This window comes from Nomascus leucogenys, chromosome 1a (assembly GCF_006542625.1).
Source record: "Nomascus leucogenys isolate Asia chromosome 1a, Asia_NLE_v1, whole genome shotgun sequence".
Taxonomy (NCBI): domain Eukaryota; kingdom Metazoa; phylum Chordata; class Mammalia; order Primates; family Hylobatidae; genus Nomascus; species Nomascus leucogenys.
In genome coordinates this window covers 16,941,452-16,962,991 of record NC_044381.1, presented here as the reverse complement: position 1 = coordinate 16,962,991, position 21,540 = coordinate 16,941,452, and the positions used below count along the sequence as shown (strand labels likewise).

Below are 21,540 nucleotides of genomic sequence, written 5' to 3'. Positions count from 1 at the left end.
TGTGTTTCAGCCCCTGCTCTCCCAGGCGATCACACACCTATCAGTACTGAGGATAGCACAGTAGGTGCACTGGCAGAAACCCCTCTTGCAAAACCTTCCCTATCCGACAACAGAAAGTAAAGCAAATAAACATCCTGAGGCTGTGAAACTCTCCAATCGCCACCCCCGGCCCCAGGCTGACAGGGGGCGAGTCAGCAGCCTGGATATATAGTGGCAGTTGGCAGGAAATCCCGGTGGGCTTGCTAGGGGGGCCCCTGCAATCCATAAAGGAAAATTGTCTCAGCAGAGCAAGAGGTTTTTGTTGTTGTTGTTTTTCCTGAGCAAATGAGCACTGGTGTTTTCTCCCATGCAAGAAAGCTGCTACAGATCTGGAGTCAATTTTTCTCCGATGGACAAGGTAGTGAGGGCCTCTGGCTGATTAAAGAGAGTAGCTACCATTCACTATTTCTCAGAAGAGGGAACATAAAGACAGAGATGCAGCCAAAATAAACAGATGGCTGGATCGGGTGGAGGATGCTGTCACGAGCACACACACAGGTAGCATGGGCCCCAGGCAACCACACAAAGCCATTAAGAGGAGCCAAAACTCAGCAAAGAGTTCTAGAACCCTGGGAAACAGATTGTGCCCTGCCCCAGGGGGGTCTCCTTGGAATTGTCACTGATCCAAAGGTAGTCAAGTTTGCACTGAGCAAGCAAGGAAGCCCGGACACCAGGAGGACTGAGAAAAGACAGAACTGAGAGTAAAGGGGTGAGGCAGCGAAGTCAGTGTAAACTCAGAACCCCTCAAGTGGCTGGAAGGTTGAGCAGCAGAGAGGATGGTGTACCGACTGGCGGGCTGCTTCCAGAACCAACTCAGGGCCACTGAGGCAATTCCACAAACATTTACTGAATGCCTTGTAGGTACCAGAGCTCTGCCTTTGAGGATCTTGTGGTCTGGGAGTGAAATGTTTATAAACAGATAAATGACACTGCAATACAATGATTATGAACAGAATCCTGAAGGACCATAAGGAAGAGAGCTGTCAGGGAAGGCTTCAGAGAGGAGGTGACACTGAGGCTGGTTAATAAAGACCGAGCACGGTAAAGAAGGAAAAATTGTACCAAAGACTATAGTTGGGTAACCACAAGACTATCATAATGAAGGCTCTGGTTGCAGAGAAAAAAAGTTCAGTTAAACTAGCTGAAGTTATGAGGAACATTACTACAGAAGTACAACAGAGACTCTTACCAGAAAGTAAGAGGAAAGAAGTGCTGTGTGTTGCCTTGGGGACTGGACCCAGGAAACCATGATCCAGTGTCAGTTCCTGACAGAGGCACATGGACTTGCATCCACCAAGCTCTGTGCCTCTGTCCACTCCCCGTCTTCCTGAGGTCCATTCTTCTCTGGTTACATGTGGCCTAGGAATCCCATATCTTTGCCTCATAGGCATTCGTGGCTTGCTCTGGCAACAACTTCAGGACCGATTTCCTATGACCTTTCAGGTAAAGTGCCTATCATCCTGTGGGCACACCTGACTCCATCCCTCAGTGTTCTACTTCTCAGGACAGAGAACCCAGTTGGCTCTGATTAAGTCATTCATATCTGATTGGTAAATTGGTGCCCGGAGCCAGAAGGGGTAAGTGCAGGTTGTATATAATGTCTCTCTTTCTTTCTTTCTTTCTTTCTTTCTTTCTTTCTTTCTTTCTTTCTTTCTTTCTTTCTTTCTTTCTTTCTTTCTTTCTTTCTTCTTTCTTTCTTTTCCTTCCTTTCTTCTTTCTTTCTTTCTCTTTCTTTCCTTCCTTCCTTCCTTGCTTCTTTCTTTCTTTCCTTCCTTCCTTCCTTCCTTCCTTCTTTCTTTTTTTGACAGGGTCTCGTTCTGTCACCCGGGCTGGAGTGCAGTGGTGCAATCTTGGCTCACTGCAGTCTTGATTTCCCAGGCTCGGATAATCCTCACACCTCAGCCTCCCAGGTAGCTGGGACCACAGGTGCCTGCCTCCACACCTGGATAATTGTTTTGTATTTTTTGTAGAGATGGAGTTTCATCATGTTGTTCAGGCTGGTCTTGAACTCCTGGGCTCAAGCAGTGTGCACACCTCGGCCTCCCAAAGTGCTGGGATTACAGGCATGAGCCAACACACCCAGGTGAATGTCACCTTTCAAGGTGTGAGCAGGCGTGGACGGGGAGGTGATGACTGGCATGTTTACTAAGGTGCATGTACTCGTGTGAGCACTCTGGAAACACAGGGTATCTGCCATAAGTGTCCAGGATAGACTTTTGGCTCTCTGGGCTGCAATTGTACAAACCTTTATCTTAACACCGAAAATATTATAAAAATTTATCTTAATTTATCCTTCATCACAGTTTAAATCTTAAGGGTAAACACTTTAATCATATGTATTCATGTTTACCATTGCAATTCCAGAAAATAGCATAGCATCAGGCACCTGTAAGGCTGAATAAACTTTGATTGTCTCGGTTATTTCTGCCATCATTTTCATTCTCAATTTTCCATTCACTGTAATCCTCTGTTACCTGCAGCTTCCTATGGTGGGAGAGAGGCATACTCAGTATGCTATTTCAGTGGAAGACTGAGAACAGAGATTTTACACATGTCAGAAGTGGACTAAACTTGTGTCCAAATTCCACATGTATGCAGAGGGTCCTAAACTGTGACCACTATAGAATAGTATCTTAGTCTGGGCTGCTCTAACAAAAGTACCATAGACTGAGTGGCTTATTTCTCACAGTTCCAGAGCAATCAAGGTGCTGACAGATCCAGTGTCTGGTGAGGGCCTGCTTCTTGGTTTGCAGATGGCCATCTTCTCATTTATCCTAACACAGAGGAGAATAGAGGGAGAAAAACAAGTGCTCTCATGTCTTTTTTTATAAGGGCACTAATCCCATTTATGAGGGTTCCATCCTCATGACTTAATTACCTCCCAAGGGCCCCACCTCCTAATACCATCAACATCGAGGGTTAAGATTTCAGCATATGAATTTGGGGTAGATGCACAAACATTCAGTCCATAGCTGATAGACATAGCTAGGTGCGTTTACCCCAAGTCTTCTTGCAGGAGGTGCCAAGGAGACATGTGGGAGAACTCATTCTAACGGATGATAAAATTGGCAGATGTATGTCATCTCAATGGCAGAGAAGCAGACAGTGTCTGAGTGTACCTGTCTCAAGCTGCATGGACTCCTGTCTGAATACTAAGAAAGGGGAGCTGGAAGTTAAAACAAATCAGGGTGCTTCACTGAAAGATCTAGAAAACGTGTGGCATAGGGCATCACTATCTTGGCACCTGAGGACAAAGAATAGTATGGAAGGTAAAAAGGCTCCTACCTTCTATCTTCATGGTGTGGCTTTGGGATCTTAAGAACTGCAGTCTGCGCCATGGCAGTGCAGGTGTCTGGCAGCACCTAGGAGGTGGTGCCAGCCAATGACAATACTCAGCAGAAGTGGCAGCAGTGCCCAGCATCAGTACTAGTGCCAAGTGGTCAGAGACATCCAGAAGGTAGACATTGGCTGAGGAGTCCGGAGGATACCATTCTCATCTGACTGTCTTGTTAGTGGGATTCACTCTCTGAGATTCACTGAACTATGTAGAAAAGTATTTGGTAGGGCTTGAGGGCCTGGCAGTATCTGTAGAATATTACTGTAAGGCGATTCCATTTGTACCCACAGGCAGTCTGACCCAGGGAAACTTGGGTGACATGTAAACTGAGGCACCTAGCTTCCTCTTGACCCGTGGTCGAATGTCAGGAGTTACTGCTTATTCCGTTATGGGCTGAGTTATGTCTCCTTAAATATACATGTTGAAGCCCTAACTCCCAGTATCTCAGAATGTGACTGTGTTTGGAGCTACAGCCTTTAAAGAGATGATTAAGTTAAAAATGAGGCCATTAGGGTGGGCCCTGATGTAGTCTAACTGGTGTCCTTTTAAGAAGAGGAAATTTGGGCGCAAAAAAGAGACACAAGAGATGTGCTCACATAAAGAAAAGTCCATGTGAAGAGGCAGCAACAGGGTGACTTTCCAAAAGCCAAGGAGAGGGACCTCAAAGGAGACCAACCCTGATGGCACCTGGATCTTGGACTTCCAGACTCCAGAACTGTGAAAAAATAAGTCGTTTAAACCACTCAGTCTGTGGTATTTTGTTAGGGCAACCCTAGCAAACGAATACACACACCATATAAGGCTCAGCAGGCATTAGGACCCTCTTTGAAGGACATGCAGGAGATCCCAGATCAAATAAAGTAGTCAGTTCCTACCAAGAAAAGCCAAGGGCGCGAAGAGATTGAAAAGAACAGCCGCCGATGGAAGAGTGTAATCAGAGAGAAATGAATAGAAACTGCCCAAAGAAAATATGTGCTACCTAGCAACAAAAACACGAAGTGTAGAGAAGAGGCCAGACAAATAGCTCTAAAGAGGATGTGGTAGTGGTAGGGGAAGTAATCAAAACTAGGAAAGCGAGAAAGTATGAAAAAAATCAAACAGCGATTCAGCTAGAGAAATTATAGCGCAAAGTTAAGAAAGTGCAAAAACATGATAAGGAAAGCAAAGGTGAGGAATGAAAAGAAGATTGCGAGAGAGGTTAGGATAAATAATAAGGCATTTTTCAAGTGCAGAAGGAACAAGAGGTCAGTACAAGAGCCAATAGGGCCTCTAAAAGCTGGCAGAGGCAATTTATTGACAGAACATGAAGACATCGCTAAAAAATATTAAAGGGCTCTCCCCCACTCCCGCTCCTTGCTTCTCTTTTCACAAAGGAAGGTGGGGACATATGCTGAAGCAGACATACATTTCCCAGGAGTGGAAAAAAGACATATTGAAGGAAATCAGGATCGTGTCAGCACAGGTGATCAAGAAATTAGGACATCAGAAAAATTGCCTAAAGTCTAGAGCCAGGCCAGAGCCTCATGGAATGAGGGACCCAGAGGCCAGCGTGGCCCGAGGCCAAGGCCAGGGAGGGATGAGTACGGGTCCCGGTGCACAGGCGCAGAAGCTGCTGCAGGAAGCAGTCTTGGGCCGAACCTGCAAGTTCATCTTGTGGACGAGTTTTCATCTCTGGTAGGGGGAACGGATTCAGGGTTGAATCAGGCTTTTATACCCAAAGCAGCTGGCATTTGATCATCTTTGATGGGGCCCTTGTTTTTAAGAGTACCTGCATGACCTAAGTTTTGGGCAAAAGTTCACTCTCCTTCCCAGATCATAGTCGGAAGACCTGGGTTCAAGTCACGACTCTGCTACAGACCTGCCTGTGATTTCAGGCTAATCGCTGAGGGTCACAGAGATATAGCTGCCTCTTCTCTAAAAGGAAGGTGAGCATTCCCTTGCTCTAAAACGGACTGTGATGCTCAGATGAAATCATTACTCATTCACCAATACGACAAGTAATCTTGAGTGCCTTTAATGTGCCAGGCATGTTGTAGGTCCAGGGAGGGAGGAGTAAAGACAGATCCCTGCCCTTGCATGGTTGACATTCTTTTGTGGGGGAAAGAGAGAAATAAACAGAAAAATAAACAAGGTAATTTCAGAGATTGAGGAGAGCTTGGGAACAAATGCATAGCTGTGCAAAGCCCTGCCCCTACTGGTAGTCAGGGTAAATGGCATTGAGTTGAGGTCTGAACTAGGAGGAGGAAAGATCTGGGACAGAACATTCTAGAACGAGGGCAGCAGGCTTCAGTCCTAAAGTTAATGTGTAAAGGCATTGTTTAGAGCATACGGTGTGGCCAAAATGCTGGCTCTGAGTGACGTTATCAAGAGCCTTTTCTGAGGCTCAGAATTTGATATTTCTCTTCTGTCCCCTTCAATCTGACTAGACTGTAAGGGTTGTCAAATCAAGGCAAATTTCAACAAGACAAACCTGGCAATGAAGAAGTATAAAGCATACAACACATATAACACTGATTCCTGGAGGAGCTGGGAAGGACACCCTTTTTCTTTGCAAACATAGAGCCTCCCTTGTCACAGGGAGACTGAGGCTATGGTCACTGCTTGTGGCCTGCCAGAAAGTCCTAGACAAATAATCAGTTTCAGGTATATTGCTTACCTTGGGCTCTACAGATGCTGTGTAGTGAATGTGGTAAAACACGAAGATGCGTGGATGTGCTTCCCTGCTAAAAAGGACCAGCCCTCCTTGAAATGGATTCCTTTCCATTCCCACACTCTGCAATATTGTGATTGAGTCATGCAGCAATTAAAGAGAAAAATGTCACTATTGTGCTTCCAAATATATTATTTAATTTTCATAAAACAAATCAAACTCTTGGTCTTGAATGCTGAGAGAAGAAAATAAATGGAACCACAAATCTCTAACATTTCATGTTAACACAATAGTTCAATAAGAGAGAAGTTGAATTTCCTTTCACAAGTGTTTATTGAGCACCTACTAGCTTCAGGGCATACGCAAAATAAATACTACCTGGTCTTTGTCGTACACTAACTCATGGTCTCTACTTTGAATCACACTCTTTCAAAATATAGTATCTATTGGATCAAGAGAAAAGCTTTTATAGTGATTTTTACAAAGAAATAAAGCAGAAGCAATTATACTTCATTTAGGAATACTGAATACTCACAGGTGAACATGTTTTCAAGCACACAAACCCCCAGATTTTTGTCTCTAGTAGAGCCTTAAAAGGAGTTCTACAGGACAAGAAGATGGGATTTATGCTCAGACAGGCCGGGACTGAAAGCCTAGCTCATCTCCTCACTAGCGGTGTGATACTTGGCAAGATACGTAGCTTCTCAGTTTCCTCATCTATAACATGGGACTCATGGTACTGACCTCATGGAGTTGCTGTGAGGATAAAATAAGATCATGCATTTAGGCTGAGAGCTTGGCTATTGTAGGTGCTTCACAATTGCCCCTTTCGCTTTTTAACTGGGGTCATTGAAAAATAAGCAATTAGATGGTTGAAAGTGTGCAATTGTTTGTGTCTTCCTTTTTAAAAAGGAGCTAATACCAGCTCAATGTTTTGAAACTGTTGCCTACAATGTGTTTCATGTCTTTCTGTCTTCAGAGAGAATAACTCGTCATTTGATAGCGTAATCCTCTGATTCTCTGGGTCACACCAGCCTGAGGCAGAACAGCAATAGCAATAGCTCAGCGACAGAAGAGACACTGCCACTGCTTGTATTGAGGGAAACACCCCTCCTAAAATCCTCCACGTGGTGCTGCAGTTTCTAAGTTTAGTCATGATGCAGTTCACCGAGTGCCTGCTAGGTGCTACTGAGGATAAAGTGGCAAAAAACAAACAAAAAAAACCCATGCAGCCCTTGTTCTCAAAGCACTTGTACCTTGGTTGCTGAGCCACATGACCACACAGATGCATGCTGGTAATCATTTGACTGCAACTTCTTGCAACTGTGGCAGGTCTTAAGAAGAAGGTGTACATGGTGTTATAGGAATCTTAAATAGGGAATTCATCTTAGGCAGGGAGATGAGAAGGCGATGCTTGAGCTGAGTGGAAGGCCAGGAAGAATGAAAAGGAAGAGGAGAAGGAAAGCATTCTAGTCAAAAGAACCGAAGGAGGCAAGTGCCTGGGGCTGGAGTACAAAGAATGGTGAGGCTGGCACCATGCACAGCCTGGTGGGCCTCGCTGTGAGTTTTCTGGGCTTAACTTAGGAGCAATAAAAATCTCCTGAAGAGCTTTGTGTAGGTATGATTAGATTGGAAAGATCACTAATGTTGGAAACTGAAAAAGAAGTATGTAAACCTATTAGAGGGAGTTATGAGTATCTCGAGAAGAGTTGATGGTGGCTTGGACAGGGTGGTGGTAGAAGTTGATAGAGGGAATTTTATAGATTTTAGGTTTATTTAGGGGATGAAAATGAGAGGAGCTTGAAGATGGTTTGTATGGAATTTGGGAGGAGGAAGGCAGGTTGAAAGGTGAGAAAGCCTTGAGAGATTCCTAGAATTCCACCTTGAAAGATGGATGAGAGGGGACGGGAGGGAGGGGGTCACTGAGCTGGGGAACACTGGAAGGCACTGGGGACATGGAAAGATCACGAGTTCTGTTTTGGATGTTTGATCTTGAGACTGCCATTGAGAAATATGAAAGATGTCGAGGAGCAATTTAGATTCTTGGATCTGGAGCTCAAAGAAGCCTGGAATAGGTGTAACAGAAACCATTATTTTTTTTGGAGGAGGTCCTTAGAAACACCCTGAGATGAGGGGTCATGTACAAGTTACTTATTAAGGCTGTGTTCCCCAGGGAGACTGGTCAGGGAGTGGGGAGTGGAGCAGGCGAAAGGAGGAAGCTGAGCACAGGGTTATCTCAGGGTAAGGTATTATCAAGGGGTAAGCCCTGCAGAGGACAGGCTTTCGCCTGATCTCTCAGGGGCTCTGGTGAATAAGCCACAGCTTCCCCAACTATTGCAAAGGAACCTCACTGGGAGGGGCTGTGCAAACTCCTGGGCAATCCCTGAGGGCAATCTTCTTCCACCTCTTCCTCCTCCAATGGCTGCAGGTGCAGCTGAAAGCTCACCACAGCTGGTGAGGGGTGAGGCACAGAAGCCCTAAAAAGAGATCCCAGGGCAGCTGGGTGGAGTGCTGACATCCTCACTATTGGGGTGGACAAGAATTGCCTAGGGAGATGGAATAAGAAGAGAGATGGTCAAGGCTGCTTTACTGAGGCCTTCCAAAACGTACTGACTGATTAGAATAGAAGCTTAGAAAGGAGGCTGAGGACTACCGTTTCACAACCACCCTGCAAAGACAGCAGCAATATAAGTATTATTATCTCCATTATAAAGATGGGAAAACCAAGGCTTGGGGAGCTTAGAAATTGAACACAGAGCTCCTGACCCTAAGCCTGGTGGTCCTTTAAACCCAACAAGGGAAGGTTTCCCAGCGTTGGAGCGCCCGAGTAGTGAAAAGAACTGGTCCTCTTTTGAAAGTGTTTATAGACGCCAATGCTCATGATTTAATAATACTCACCTTGCCAGATTTCAAAACCTGGGGAGAAAGGGAAGCTGGGGGGTGATTTACAGTGAGTTTTACAAAGAAATAAAGCAGAAGCAATTATACTCCATTTAGCAATACTAGACACTCATAGATGAACATGTTTTCAAGCACATGAACCCTCAGATTCTCATCTGGCATAGAGCCTTCAATGGAGTTCTACAGGACAAGATGGGCTCTGTGCTCAGGCAGGCCCGGATTGAAAGCCTAGCTCATCTATCCACCAGTTGTGTGATACTGGGCAAGATATGTAGCTTCTAAGTTTCCTCATCTGTAACGTGGGACTCATAGTACTTACCTCATGGAGTTGTGTGAAGATAAAATGAGATCATGCCTTCAAGCTGAGAGCTTGGCTATTATAGGTGCCCCTTTTCCCTTTTAACTGGGGACATTAAAGATAAGCAATTAAATGATTGAAAATGTACAACTGCTTGTGTCTTCCTTTCTGAAAAGGAGCTAATACCAGCTCAGTGTTTTAGAACTGATGCCTAGCAACGTGTTACGTGTTTTTGTCTCTTCAGAGAGGTGGGGAGGGGAGGCTGGAGCCATTCCCCTGCATCCCCGGAGACAAAGGTGAATGCGATGAGGGTTTGAGGCAAATGTGTGGGAGTCTGAGCTGCCCAGAGCACAGAGCCCAGCCTGCTTGCTGTCTACCAATGCTTTGAATTTATTTTCTGCCTCTGGGGAAGCTGCTGTTGACTTTGTCCATTAAGCAGGCTTGCAGGATGTCTGCTGACCCCAGGTTCCTTCTCCCCTGAGGAAGCCCCACTGCCTCAGAGATCAGCAGAGGTGTGCTCATTCCCAGGGCTTCCCCAATCCAGAGGGAGTGTGTTGGGGGTGAAGTGAACTCTGGGCTGGGACATAGGGGCATGCCTCAGGGACACAGAGCACGACCCTCTGTTTGCCAACTCTCTGACTCTCTGGCTTGAGGAGCAGTGAAGAAAATCAGAACTAAGAATACCTGCCCCCTGAATAGTCTGGGATTAATTAGGAGACTGATAATGCACAGTGTATGCCTAGGATGAAAATGAGTTATAGTCTCGTTACTAATATAGCTGGGTGGATGATTAGTATATAAAACAAGGCCACTTCTCAATAAGCCAGAGGTCATTAGGTGTCCCCATAGAGTGACTTAAGCCAACCTTGTATTTTTGAGGAATTCCCACTGATTTACCAGGGAGTAAGAGCCAGCAAATCAAAGATGTTTTGCCCAGTTTAGTAAATAAAATGCAAAGACCCTGCATGATGCTTGTGTTTGTTTGTTTGTTTGTTTTTTTCCCTTATAGAAAATATTTTCCATGGAATTGAACACCAACATTAAAAGTAAAAAGGGGGTGGGAAGAAGAAACCTAAAACCAATGTAAGTTGGAAGCAAACTAGTATTCATTTCCTGTAGAGGAATTTTATACTTTTTAATGGAGTTACTGTGGCTTTTTATTTCAGTATAAGGTGAAGAGTCAAAGTACGAGGATTTAAGGCTTCCAAGTGTGTGCAGTTATATGAACAGACCCTTAAATTTGCCAGCACGCCCCAGGCACTGCTCCTGCATAACTAATGTCTCCCTCACCAGGTCCAGGGCGGAGGGCCCTTTGACTCCCCTGGAAGTTATGCAGGGATAAGGGGAGTGTCAGGAATGCAGGATTAGGCCTCGTAATTGAAGCTGTCATTAGCTGAAGATGCAGGCGGGCTTGTGAGCCTTTCCAAGTTTGCATTTGTTATGAGATGAAGATATGGCTCCTTTGGTATAAAGGGGGTAGAGGGAATTCCTGCAAGTCGGCAATATCTACCCCCCACCACCACCTTTTTAAGTTGGTTTGTTCTACAACATTCATTATGCTCTTCTTAGTAGATCCCAGAAAAATCATCATTTAGAGGATTTTCCTTGTCTTTTGAGGAAGGCCAGCTGGAACCTTCTGAAATGATTCCCATTCAGCGTGCAGCCACAGACAGTACCAATGGTAAGGATGAAACACTATTTTTGTAAAGTACATGTGGATACAGCAATGCCACTTAATTAGACACTCTTATTGGATGATGAGAATAGAGACCATGGGGCTGAGCATCCTCTATGGCATGAACAAGCCAGGAAAGTGAAAGGTCTTAAGGCTGTGGAGAGAAGAGATTACTGTGATCATTCCTCATATCCATGCAAGTAGCATTCTACGTACACCTGTTCTTTTTCTATTTAAGTTTTTTTTACTGTGGTAAAATATAAATAACAAATTTAGCATTTTTAGATGTACAATTCAATGGCATTAAGTACATTCACATCATTGGGCAATTATCACCACCATCCATCTCTAGACCTTTTCCATCTTTCCATACTGAAACTCTACTCATTCAACAACAACTCCTTCCAGGCCCTGGTCCCTGTATCCCTCCAGCCCCTGGTAACCTCTATTCTACGTTCTGTTTCTATGAATTTTACTCCAGGTACCTCATATAAGTGAAATCACACAATATTGTTCTCTTTGTGCCTGACTTATTTCATTTCATATAATGTCTTCAAGGTTCATCCATGTTGTAGCACATACCATTCTTTTTTAAGGCTGCATAGTATTCTCTTGTATGTATATACCATATTTTCTTTATCCATTCAGCCATCTATGAACACTTGGGTTGCCTTCACCTTTTAGTTATTGTGCATAATGCTGCTATGAACATGGGTCTATAAATATTTCCTCCAGACTCTGCCTTCAATTGTTTTGGGCATATACCAAGAAGTAGAATTTCCAGATCATACAGTAATTCTATTCCTGATTTTTTGAGGAGGCTCCGTACTGTTTTCCATAGCAGTTGCACCATTTTACCTTTCCACTAACTGTGCAGAAGGGTTCCAGTGTCTCTACATCCTCACCAACACTTGATACTTTCAGCTGGCTTTTTATTGTTAGTTGCCATCCTAATGGATGTGAGGTGGTATCTCATTGTGGTTTTGATTTGCATTTCCCTAATGATTAGTGAATCTGAGCATCTTTTCATGTGCTTGTGTATAAATATTCATTTCAGCCCTCATTTTCAGTTCTTTTGGGTGTATACCAGAAGTGGAAGTATGCACCACTCAAACGTTGGAGAAGCCCCCATAAGACTTGCTGGGCAATACTTTGAATGGGTTATGACAAACCCTGAGGGTATAAGAAAACTTCAATCAACCAGGATTGTAAGAGGTAGAGAATATTCTGGCTAACAGAAGATTTATTAGATCTTTTCATTTTTGTTTCAATCATGCTTACTAAAATTCTTCCCAAAATATTTTATTATGTTTCTTAGATGAGTTCCACAACCTGTCCTAGGAGAATTTTCATTATCCTAGAGGAATAGTATAGGATGACCACCTGGGAACTAGATGCATAATGCTGGAGTTTTAGGAGAGGCATCAGATACGTTTAGCCATGTTATAGGCCAAAAGGTAACTGTTGTATAGGATTGTGAACCTGAAGTCAGTTAAATATTTGGGGTCGTGGTTTCAGAATAAATGGTCTGTAGCTCTTCTTTCTGGCAGTGACTGGAGAGCAGGGCCTGTTGTCTATTAAGGCCACTCCTAGTTCACGAAAATAAAACCATGTCAACTTCGTATAAAAGAATGTTTATCTTTCTGTTCTCCTAGGAGGGAATTGGAGGCCAGGCTGGGAAAGTGTCTTGTTGATCCAAATGTGGTAGCATATCATTGATGTTTCAATGGAAAAAGAAAAGTGCGTTCAGAATTCATCTTTTGTTTCTCCTCATTGCAAATGAGAATTAAGGCGGTTCTGCATGTATTCATAATGATATCCCTAGCACCAGTCTAGTGCCAGGCCATAGTATGTGATCAATAACTATTTATTCAATGATCAATGGTGCCTGCTCCTTTAAAAGACTGCCCTGCTAACCTCATTCTCGTGTAATGTCAAGATGGTAGTTCTCTATCCGCATTGGAATTGAGCCTTTGGCTGGCCAAGCTGGGTCCCAGGTGTTGGTAGTGTAGACAGGCCCCCTTTTCACCCCTTATTTGCATCTGTTTGTGACTGTTCCTCTAATTGCATGGGTAACATTTTCTTTGGGAAAGAGGCAGAAGGAAAAGGGAGATATTGGGTAGAATGCAGGAACAGCTATTTTGAGTCTGGTCTGGCAGACAGGGTTTGAACCCACGCCTAGAGGATCGAGAGTTGGAGCACAGGAGAGCTGTTCTCCTGAGAAGGTGAGATTCTGGCATGGATCTGCTGCTTTGGGGCCCAGGTGATCCCATAGCCACAGAAGCTTCTATTCTTCTCTTTCCTGCAAGGATCCACAATCTGCTCTGGGCACATAACAGATGGCAGCCTGGGTGGGAAATGGCACTCTGGGGATGCTCACTGTCCTGGGGCAGCAGGGGCTTCTTTAGGCAGCTCTATGGGAGCCATAGAGGAAGGACAGGAAGGAGATGCAGGAGAGGAAAGAAATGCGGGCACCTGGTGCCCACTGAAGTTCCAACAACAAACTGCAGGCTCACGCAAGCTCCTTTCTGGAGCGCATGCAGGGTTCAAAATCATAGCTTGTTATGTGTGTGTGTGTGTGTGTGTGTGTGTGTGTATAATCACCAGCTGGTGAGACCTGGGGTATATTTATTTGTGCTCCAAATTACTACCTTTGTACCTACAAACAAACAAGCACAAAACAGATACCCACTTTGGTAGCTAATAGACAAGGAAGGGACAACAAACTCCACACCAAAAAGTCATCTATAATTCTAAACAGATTTATTCACAGCTTGGTAGAAAGAATGGTCTTTGTGTCAAATAAAAATCCCAGGTTTGAATAATGATAACAATGATAATAACAGCAGACACTTTCCCACAGTGTTCCCTGTGTGAAAGGTACAATTCTGAGTAATTTATATGTTTTAAATAATTTAATCCTCCCAACAGTCCTATGAGATAGGATATCTTAATACAGCCACTCTACAGAAGAGGAAACTGAGGCACAGAGAAGTTAGGTAACTTGGTCAAAATCACACAACCAGTATGCGGCAGAGTTAGGATTCAAACCCAAGAAGATGGCTTTATACCATCATGAGATATGGTAAAGATATCATCCTTATTGAGGTATAATTTACATACCATAAAAATCACCCTTTTAAAGTGTATAATTCAGCAATTTTTAGTATGTTCAAAGTTGTACAACCATCACCACTATCTAATTTTAGAACACTTTTATCACCCCAAAAGAAGCTTGATATCCACTTGCATTACTCCCCATTCCTCCTTCCCCCTCCTCGTAACCGCTAATCTACCTTCTGTCTCTACAAGTTTGCCTATTCCGTGTTGCACATAAATGGAATCGTATAATATGTAGTCGTTGTGTCTGGCTTGTTTTTCACTTAGCAAGATCCTTTCAAGGCTCAGCCATGGTGTGGTATGTATCAGAATGTCAATCCTTTTTATGGTCAAACGATAGCCCATTGTATAGATACAACATTTTGCTTATCCATTCATTAGTTGATAGACATTTGGGTTGTCTCCACTTTGTGGCTCTGATGAGCAATGTTCCTATGAACCAACTATGCTATATTGCCTAACAAAATTGTATTTAAAAAAATAAAACCAGAATATATTTCACATATGATAACTAATAAGCTAATTTTCTGGGAGATTCAAGGATTGCCTCTCTAAAGCCAGGCAGGCACTCCTGTACCTATCTGTATTTAAGGAGCTGATAAAGGTGGCAGAGATTATGCCAGATGATGTATATAAAAGTGCTTTCTAAAACTTTAAAGCATCAGTCCAAATATTGGTCATGAACAACATGAGCTTGTCCAACAACTTGAGAGTTCTAGTTAGAGGATAGTTAGATGACTAATTGAGGTTTTATTGTTAAAAACACTATTTATTTTAAAAGGTTCTGTGCTGTGTTAACTGGGAGGCAGGAAAAGGGCCCACTTTGTGTCCATAGCCAGTCACAATGGGCTGTTCCACAAGTGTCACTGTGGGTCCCAGGGATACTAGTTTTTCTGCTACCATATTCCTCTTTCCTATTTGTTACTCACTTTTGATATCTTATTGATCATTCCTCATATAAAGAAAAGGAAATTTTTAACTCTCTAAGCCAGTTACGAATATGTTTAGCTGCATATAACAGAAAACCTAACGGTGACTTAAACAGAATTGTATTTTCTTACATAACAAGACATCTGAAGGCTGCTTTGGCATCCGTGGTGTCGGGACCAATGTCTCTGTGCTGATTTTAACCTTTCTCTCACGTTCACAAGAGGCTTGCCTCACCTTGAGCGGTCATGACTGTGGTCAAGACAGAAAAGGGGCTTGGGTAGGGGTGGTGTCAGGAGAGCTGAAACCCTCCAAGAAGCCGCCAGCTGACTTGTGCTTCTGTCTCATTGGCTAAGAGATCACCAGAGAGGCTGGGAAATACCATATTTAGATTTTCCAGCTGCTATAGTAGAGAGAGGTGAAGAAAAAGGGGGTTGGAAATAGGTGCCAAGTTATTTTTTAAAATGTGTTAGCCACACCTGCCTCTCAAGAGAAGTTAGGAAACCTAGGCAGGTGAGAGGAAGAGGCAGCAGCTCTGAGCTCTGAAGGAAGAGGCTGGCATGGCCCCCTCGCTTTTCCAGGGGTTTTGCTCAGTGAAGTTCTTCGTTTGCCATTTCTGCTCTCAGACTTGTGATTTCACTGAAACCACTCATCTCCCCACAGACACTGGTTTGGCTATATAATGGCTGAAGGCATGTCTGGATGTTTTAATGATGTGACCATACTGCATTGTGACATGATGTGGTCCGGAGACACTGTGGCCAGAACCAGTCTGGCTGGCTGAGCCATGTCTAAATCTCAGCAAGTTTGTCCAGGGTTGAGGGGCCAGCTTGGAGTGTCACAAGTGTTCTGCCACAGGCTTTCTGAATCTGTTCCTCCTCATTAGGATTAAGATGCTGGAGGACAGGACCCAGGACTCACAATTCTGTTCTATTTCCCTTTCCCTGCTACCCTCCCCCACTGTACTGGAACACTCCTGGGCACGTACGCGGGTCTCAATAAATGCTTGGTGGATAAACTCACATTCCTGGTGACTGGTCAAAGATGTGTCACTTCTTATGAAGTGTGCCAAAAAAGTCACTCACTCACTTGTCCAGTAAGCACTTTAGCAATTTAATCTGTGAACCAATTACTTCAATACAGTTTCCAGAAATAGAGTTGTTCATCCTTTGAAGTAGGTTAATTGTCAACCGATATTTTATCTTTGTTGATTCATCTGACAGACAATTAGGGCTTCTAAAGTGTCAGGCACGGTGCTAGGCACAGAGGAGCACAGAGAAAATCATAACACTGCCCGGGAGGCCTCAGAGGGGAGTGGGCTGGACAGGCGTGTCAGCAATGCACCCAGGTCTCTGAAGGGCCGCATCAAAGCTCTGTGGGCCAGTGGGGAGAGTGATTCGTGGCAGGGAGGAGTTGTGGGGTTGTGAGGTTAGATTGGCTGCTGGAGTCTCCTTCCTTAGACATTCTAAGCTGACTGCTGGCCTGGTTCCACCAAGGAGGTCCGGGTGCATGACTCTGTCTGCCTTCTCCACTAGATGGGCTCACTGATGAGAGCACACTGTTTTCTGGAGCTTGTCCACATATGCTCCAAGTTGGCTTTTTCAAGAAGCAGGATAAAGAAGAACATCAAGGAGAGTCAGAATGAGGTTTAGGAAGCCTGAGGCCCAGGTCGCCTCTCTGAGGGAAGCTGGTGGCTCTAGCCTTCTTCGTTCCCCAAAGACTTTGGAGGGATGGGGTGAGGTGTTGGAGGATGTCTGGGAAGGACTGTCTACAAGATGCTCACTGGTTAAGACACTCTGAGGGTGGAACACTACAACACAACTTTCTTCACAAAACAATCAATTTAGGAAATAACATCAGTGTACTTTTGGAGGCATCTTACATTCTCATTCAAATGAAATGGCTTTATGGAGTCCTATGTGGAGGGTGGAGGGGATGCATATTCTTGGGACTTGGATGACCCATTTATGTGAATACTGGAACAGCACTGAGAAAAATGCCACCGCTCTGTAGCCTCTAAAGGGTTAACATCAGGGCATATTTGAAACTTGGTAGCCAAAGGCAGCTATGTGACCTTTTATTGTGAAATCAAATTGGAAGCTGTAGCACAAAGCTGGGGGTGGAGAGTGGAGCCAATGGCCCTGAAGACTGCAGGAGCGGGACCCTCACACCGTGTGGTTAGTGACTGAGTTTGAAAACCAAGCCAGAATGAAGCCTGTATCTCCAAGGGGCATTTCCAAACCAGTAGTTGAAGACTTTTTACAAATTAAATTTGTACTTCTTGCTATCCTTTGATTTTTAGTATGCAATAACAAGACAGATTTGCTAAATCTGGAAGTTGGTAAGCAAGGATGTAATCATTGGTAACTCCTTATCCAAGAATCTCACTGAATATTTCGTATGCTGCCTCATTAATGCCTGTCCCTGCCCATTGATCTCTGGCAACTCTAGGATATTGCTTACTCCTATTTTACAGATGCAGAAGATGAGGGAGAGAAAATTAAATACCTTCAAGGAGAATTAATCATGCAACAGAACCAAGAGCTCTAAGTGTTCTGGCTTCCAGTTCTTGGCCTTGACAGTAAAACTGAGCTTTTTTTTTCTCCTAGGAACAGCTAGAACTTTCACTTTATGGAGCTGACAAAGAAAATCACCATTTGCTGAAAAGGTAGTGAAATGCCAATTCTTTGCTCTCTGGTCAAGGCAAGTTCCTTGAAAGTGCTTAAAGGAGGTTGATGTAAGCCAGATCCAACCGTTTTGTCTCAATTGCAGTGGTGGCCCAGCCACAACTAACCAAAGAAAGGTGGGGGAGCAAAATCTAAACCTATGACTGAACTGAATTCCCTGTTTCTTTGATTGAATTGACTCTTCTTTAAAATGTTACTGAATTTACTGGCCAATTAATTACAAGAGTTGAACTGGTAGTGAAACTTCCGTGGAAGACTTGCATCCATGCCTTTCATGTGTTTGGCTTAAAAATCTATACAATGCATACAGCTGGGTGGGGGGTAAAGTGAGTCAAAGAGAATGCTTTCCAAGCCATATGCTTGTCCTCCAAGGTGACCCCTAGCTACCTCCAAGCTCTCAGACAGTGGAAGGCCCTAAAGAGTGAAGAAGTGAATTCTGAGAGTGTTAGAAAAAGCTGGGAGACTTGCCTGATTCCTGTTGAACTTCAGACCCAAAATGTATGGCGTAAGCAAGAAACTAGAAATTGGCCTAGGAGGCAATGGTAATCATTTTTGGTCAATTAAGCCTAGAAATAAGCAGAGATTTAAAAAACAAAAATTAGACTCGGAAGTAAGCTCTTAAGAGGCTACGGCCCTAAACCAAGGGGTTTGTTCTTTGTCTGTTGAATGCTGTTAGGTTGGTGCAAAAGTAATTGCACTTTTTGCCATTAAAAGTAATGCCAAAAACTGTTATTACTTTTGCATCAACCTAATATTTAATAAAAGAGAATATTTTTGAACTAATATTTTGTACCAGACTTGGAGCTAAGCCTTCATATACATTATTTCACTTAATCTTCACAACAAGCCCAGGAAAGAAGTACTCTGATTATAATTTATTTTTTATGGAAGAGGAAATGAAGCTCAGAGAGATTCAGTCACATCCCTAGGGTCTCAGAAATGGTAAGGGAAGTAGGCAGAATTTGAACCCTGGTCTGCCTGACTCCAGGGACCACACTCTTAACTATTTCTTCCCTGTTTCAATATTTATTAAATATCCACAATGAACAAGGTGCTTCTAATGTGTTGTACAACTATATGAGCCTCTCAGAATTGCCTTAGATGTGACCGTCTGATTTTTTGTCTTGGGCTACATCACGAAAAGTCAAACATTACAGTCGCTGAGGTATAAGAGACAAGGACCCTGAATTAAGACATTTTTTGCTGAGAATGAAGTGGAAGATTCCTGGAGATCCTAAGGAAGAGAGGGTCTCAACATGACAAATCATATGAGTACCTTAGGCTTGAAGATTAGGAGTGGGGAATGAGAAAGAAAATGGCCTCAGGCAAAGACAATAAAACTTGATTGCAGTTTGACATGGTGGCAACTTTCCTTAAAAGAAGGAAGGGCTGGGAGAGAGATGGTGGTGAATAGAGGGAAGAAAGTATGTTCAGGTTTTGTGTGTGTGTATGTGTGTGTGTGTGTGTGAGATAGACAGAGAGAGAGAGATAGAGATAGAAAGACATTCCCTGAGTACGCTACAGTTAAAAGTGATGGAATAGAGGAAGTCTTCTAGAAACAAAGTGCAGAGGTAGCACAGAGCCCCAGGGAAGAAAGCGTGGCTGTGGAGGAGGTGAGATTAATCAGCTTCCCCTAAGGCAGCCACCATTAAATAAAGGATGCAGGGGGAGGGGGGGAAGCATTCTGGAAAGGCAAGGGTCAACAGTGGTTTCAGTGACAGCTATTCAGGGGCAAGGGAACAAAGGTGGGAAGACAGTGGGAGGAGCCCAGTTGGCAAGAATGCAGAAACAAACACCAACCAGGAAATCAGTGGAGGGACAAAGGCAGGAGAAGGGCTGTATTCCTCCCTAGCTGGTGTTTAGGGGCTGGAAGTTGCAGGTGGGAGGGTGGCAGTTAAGGCCTATATGACCACAGGAGGCAGAGGAAAGCTTGGGGCAATCATAAGGAGGGTACTTAGATGCCTCTCTAAAAACTGAAGTTCACTGTGGCTATAAACTGTGAACAAATGTGCCCCAGGCATGTACAGCTTTGGTCCATCTGGCCAGCTCAGTGCTTACCACACAGACACCTGATCTGGTCATTAGAGTGGCTGCAAACACCAGCCCAAGTCTACCAAAACCTGTTTCTGGGAGTTTGCTTTCTGATGGAGGAGGCATCTGATAGACATGTGTGAATGAGGGTAAAAAAATTAAATGCTACAAGAAATGGCTCGCTTTGTAAAGAAGTCCTTTTTTTTTTTTTTTTTTTTTTTTTTCCCCAAGTTGAAGGCCCAGTGAGCTTCACTTTGCAACCGGGTGGAATAAAGGGGGAGGATGTGGGTTTTGGGTCAGAAAGCCTGGGGATTGTGACCTAGTCCTGCCACTTTTGAATTGAGCCTGGGCTGTGATGTCCTCACAGTTCTCATCAATGGACCCTGTGCAGAGTCAGCGTCCAGACAGTGGCTGGCAGCGGAGCGGGCCATGCCTTTGCTGTGGGAGTGGCAGGGAGGTGTGAGGGCAGAAGAATCTGGTAGGACTCAGCAAATTTCCCAGAGCCCGATTTTATAATGGTGTTGAGTAATAAAATAATATAATTTTATAGTTACCCGTCTTTTCCATATAGCCAGGGAGGACAAATCATATCTTGTTTCAAAATAACAGATGCCAAATTTTAGGAGTCTGAGAGCTGGGGATTATGTGATAATAATATGAGGGTCGATCTGTTTTTTTAAAAAATAAGTTTATCATGGCATATTTATTTATTATTACAGTTATTCATCTCTCTTTAATCTATCCTATCCTGTCTGTCTATCTAGCCATCCATCCATTAATCCTGGCTGGAGACACTTGGCAAACTGAGAGACTCTTATCCCTACCTTCTAAATATGCAAGTGTGAGCTTATGAAGTACAAAAAAAGTCGATTTTATATCTGCTTTTAGTGCCACATTCAGACTGTAAAAGCTGCTGTTAAAAAACCTTTAGGTAAATATTTGAAATATTCTAAAACTGACATTCTGAATGATATTCTGATGCCACTTCAATAATGTTTTATAAAATTCAGAGGAAAAATAGAATTAAGTAAATTTGAACTTTCCCTTTTCCGAGACACTTAAAGGCCGTACTATTTGCATATTCTAATGTGGGATCACTGTAGCTGGAGGTACAAAGCTTCAAAAGAAACTGTCCCTAGCAGGCCAAAAGAGCATGAGCCCTTATGGCCTCCGGCCTTTCATCTGTATAAGACAAAAATCAAAGTCTTTCCTTTTCAAAGTGGCTTCTGTGTAACCACTCACCACAGCCCATGCTTTCCAGAGCTGTCTTTGGAAGCACAATTAGAAGGTTTAAAAACCAGAAACACAAGCTCCATCCTATTTACACATTTAAAGTAAAGGTCATTCTCAGAAACTGGGCTTCCCAGATTTCTCCCCCTGAAATCCCTTAAGATATGTAATACCAACATAAAGGGAATCACAAATCCAGTTTTCAGAAAATGGCATTAAATATAGATTTAAACTTTGACCTTTAGTCCCAAGTGAGAGGACAAAAAATTCTCTTTACAGTGAAGGGCATGTTGCTACTAAGCTTCAATGAGTAGGAGCGAACCTGCCTGGTAGTAGCCAGGATTAAGAAGCGCCAATCGATTTACCTCCAATGCAGGTGTGCTGCAAATCCGCTGGGCCCAGATGCAGCGCGTGATTGGGCCAGGCTCATCTATATTCTAGAGTTTGTAGAAGTAGCTTCTGGGAAACGGGGGTCTTCTCGGCTTGGGGAATTGACGTTTCCACGGCAATATTTGAAATGCGTTTGGAGTGAGCAGGAATAAGAGATGGAATACACAGGGTCTCCCACTCCACATTAGGGTCATGAGTAATAGTGGGAAATCCATGGGTAGCAGAGTGACGGATTGGGCAAACAGGGAAATCATG

At 43.7% G+C, this 21,540-nt stretch overlaps 1 protein-coding gene across 2 annotated transcripts in view; it reads left to right on the top strand.

Moving 5' to 3' along the window:
- C1AH9orf92 (chromosome 1a C9orf92 homolog) overlaps positions 1-21,540 on the top strand; it is a 75,576-nt gene that overhangs the window by 13,014 nt on the left and 41,022 nt on the right. Inside the window, exon 1 of one of the 2 annotated variants that reach the window (XM_003260412.3) lies at positions 10,247-10,308. The exons of the other annotated variant lie outside the window; for it this stretch is intronic. Within the exon in view, the coding sequence (XP_003260460.2) occupies positions 10,247-10,308 (62 nt within the window). Of the gene's footprint in view, positions 1-10,246; positions 10,309-21,540 lie in introns of those variants that run through there. 2 annotated transcript variants of the gene reach the window in all.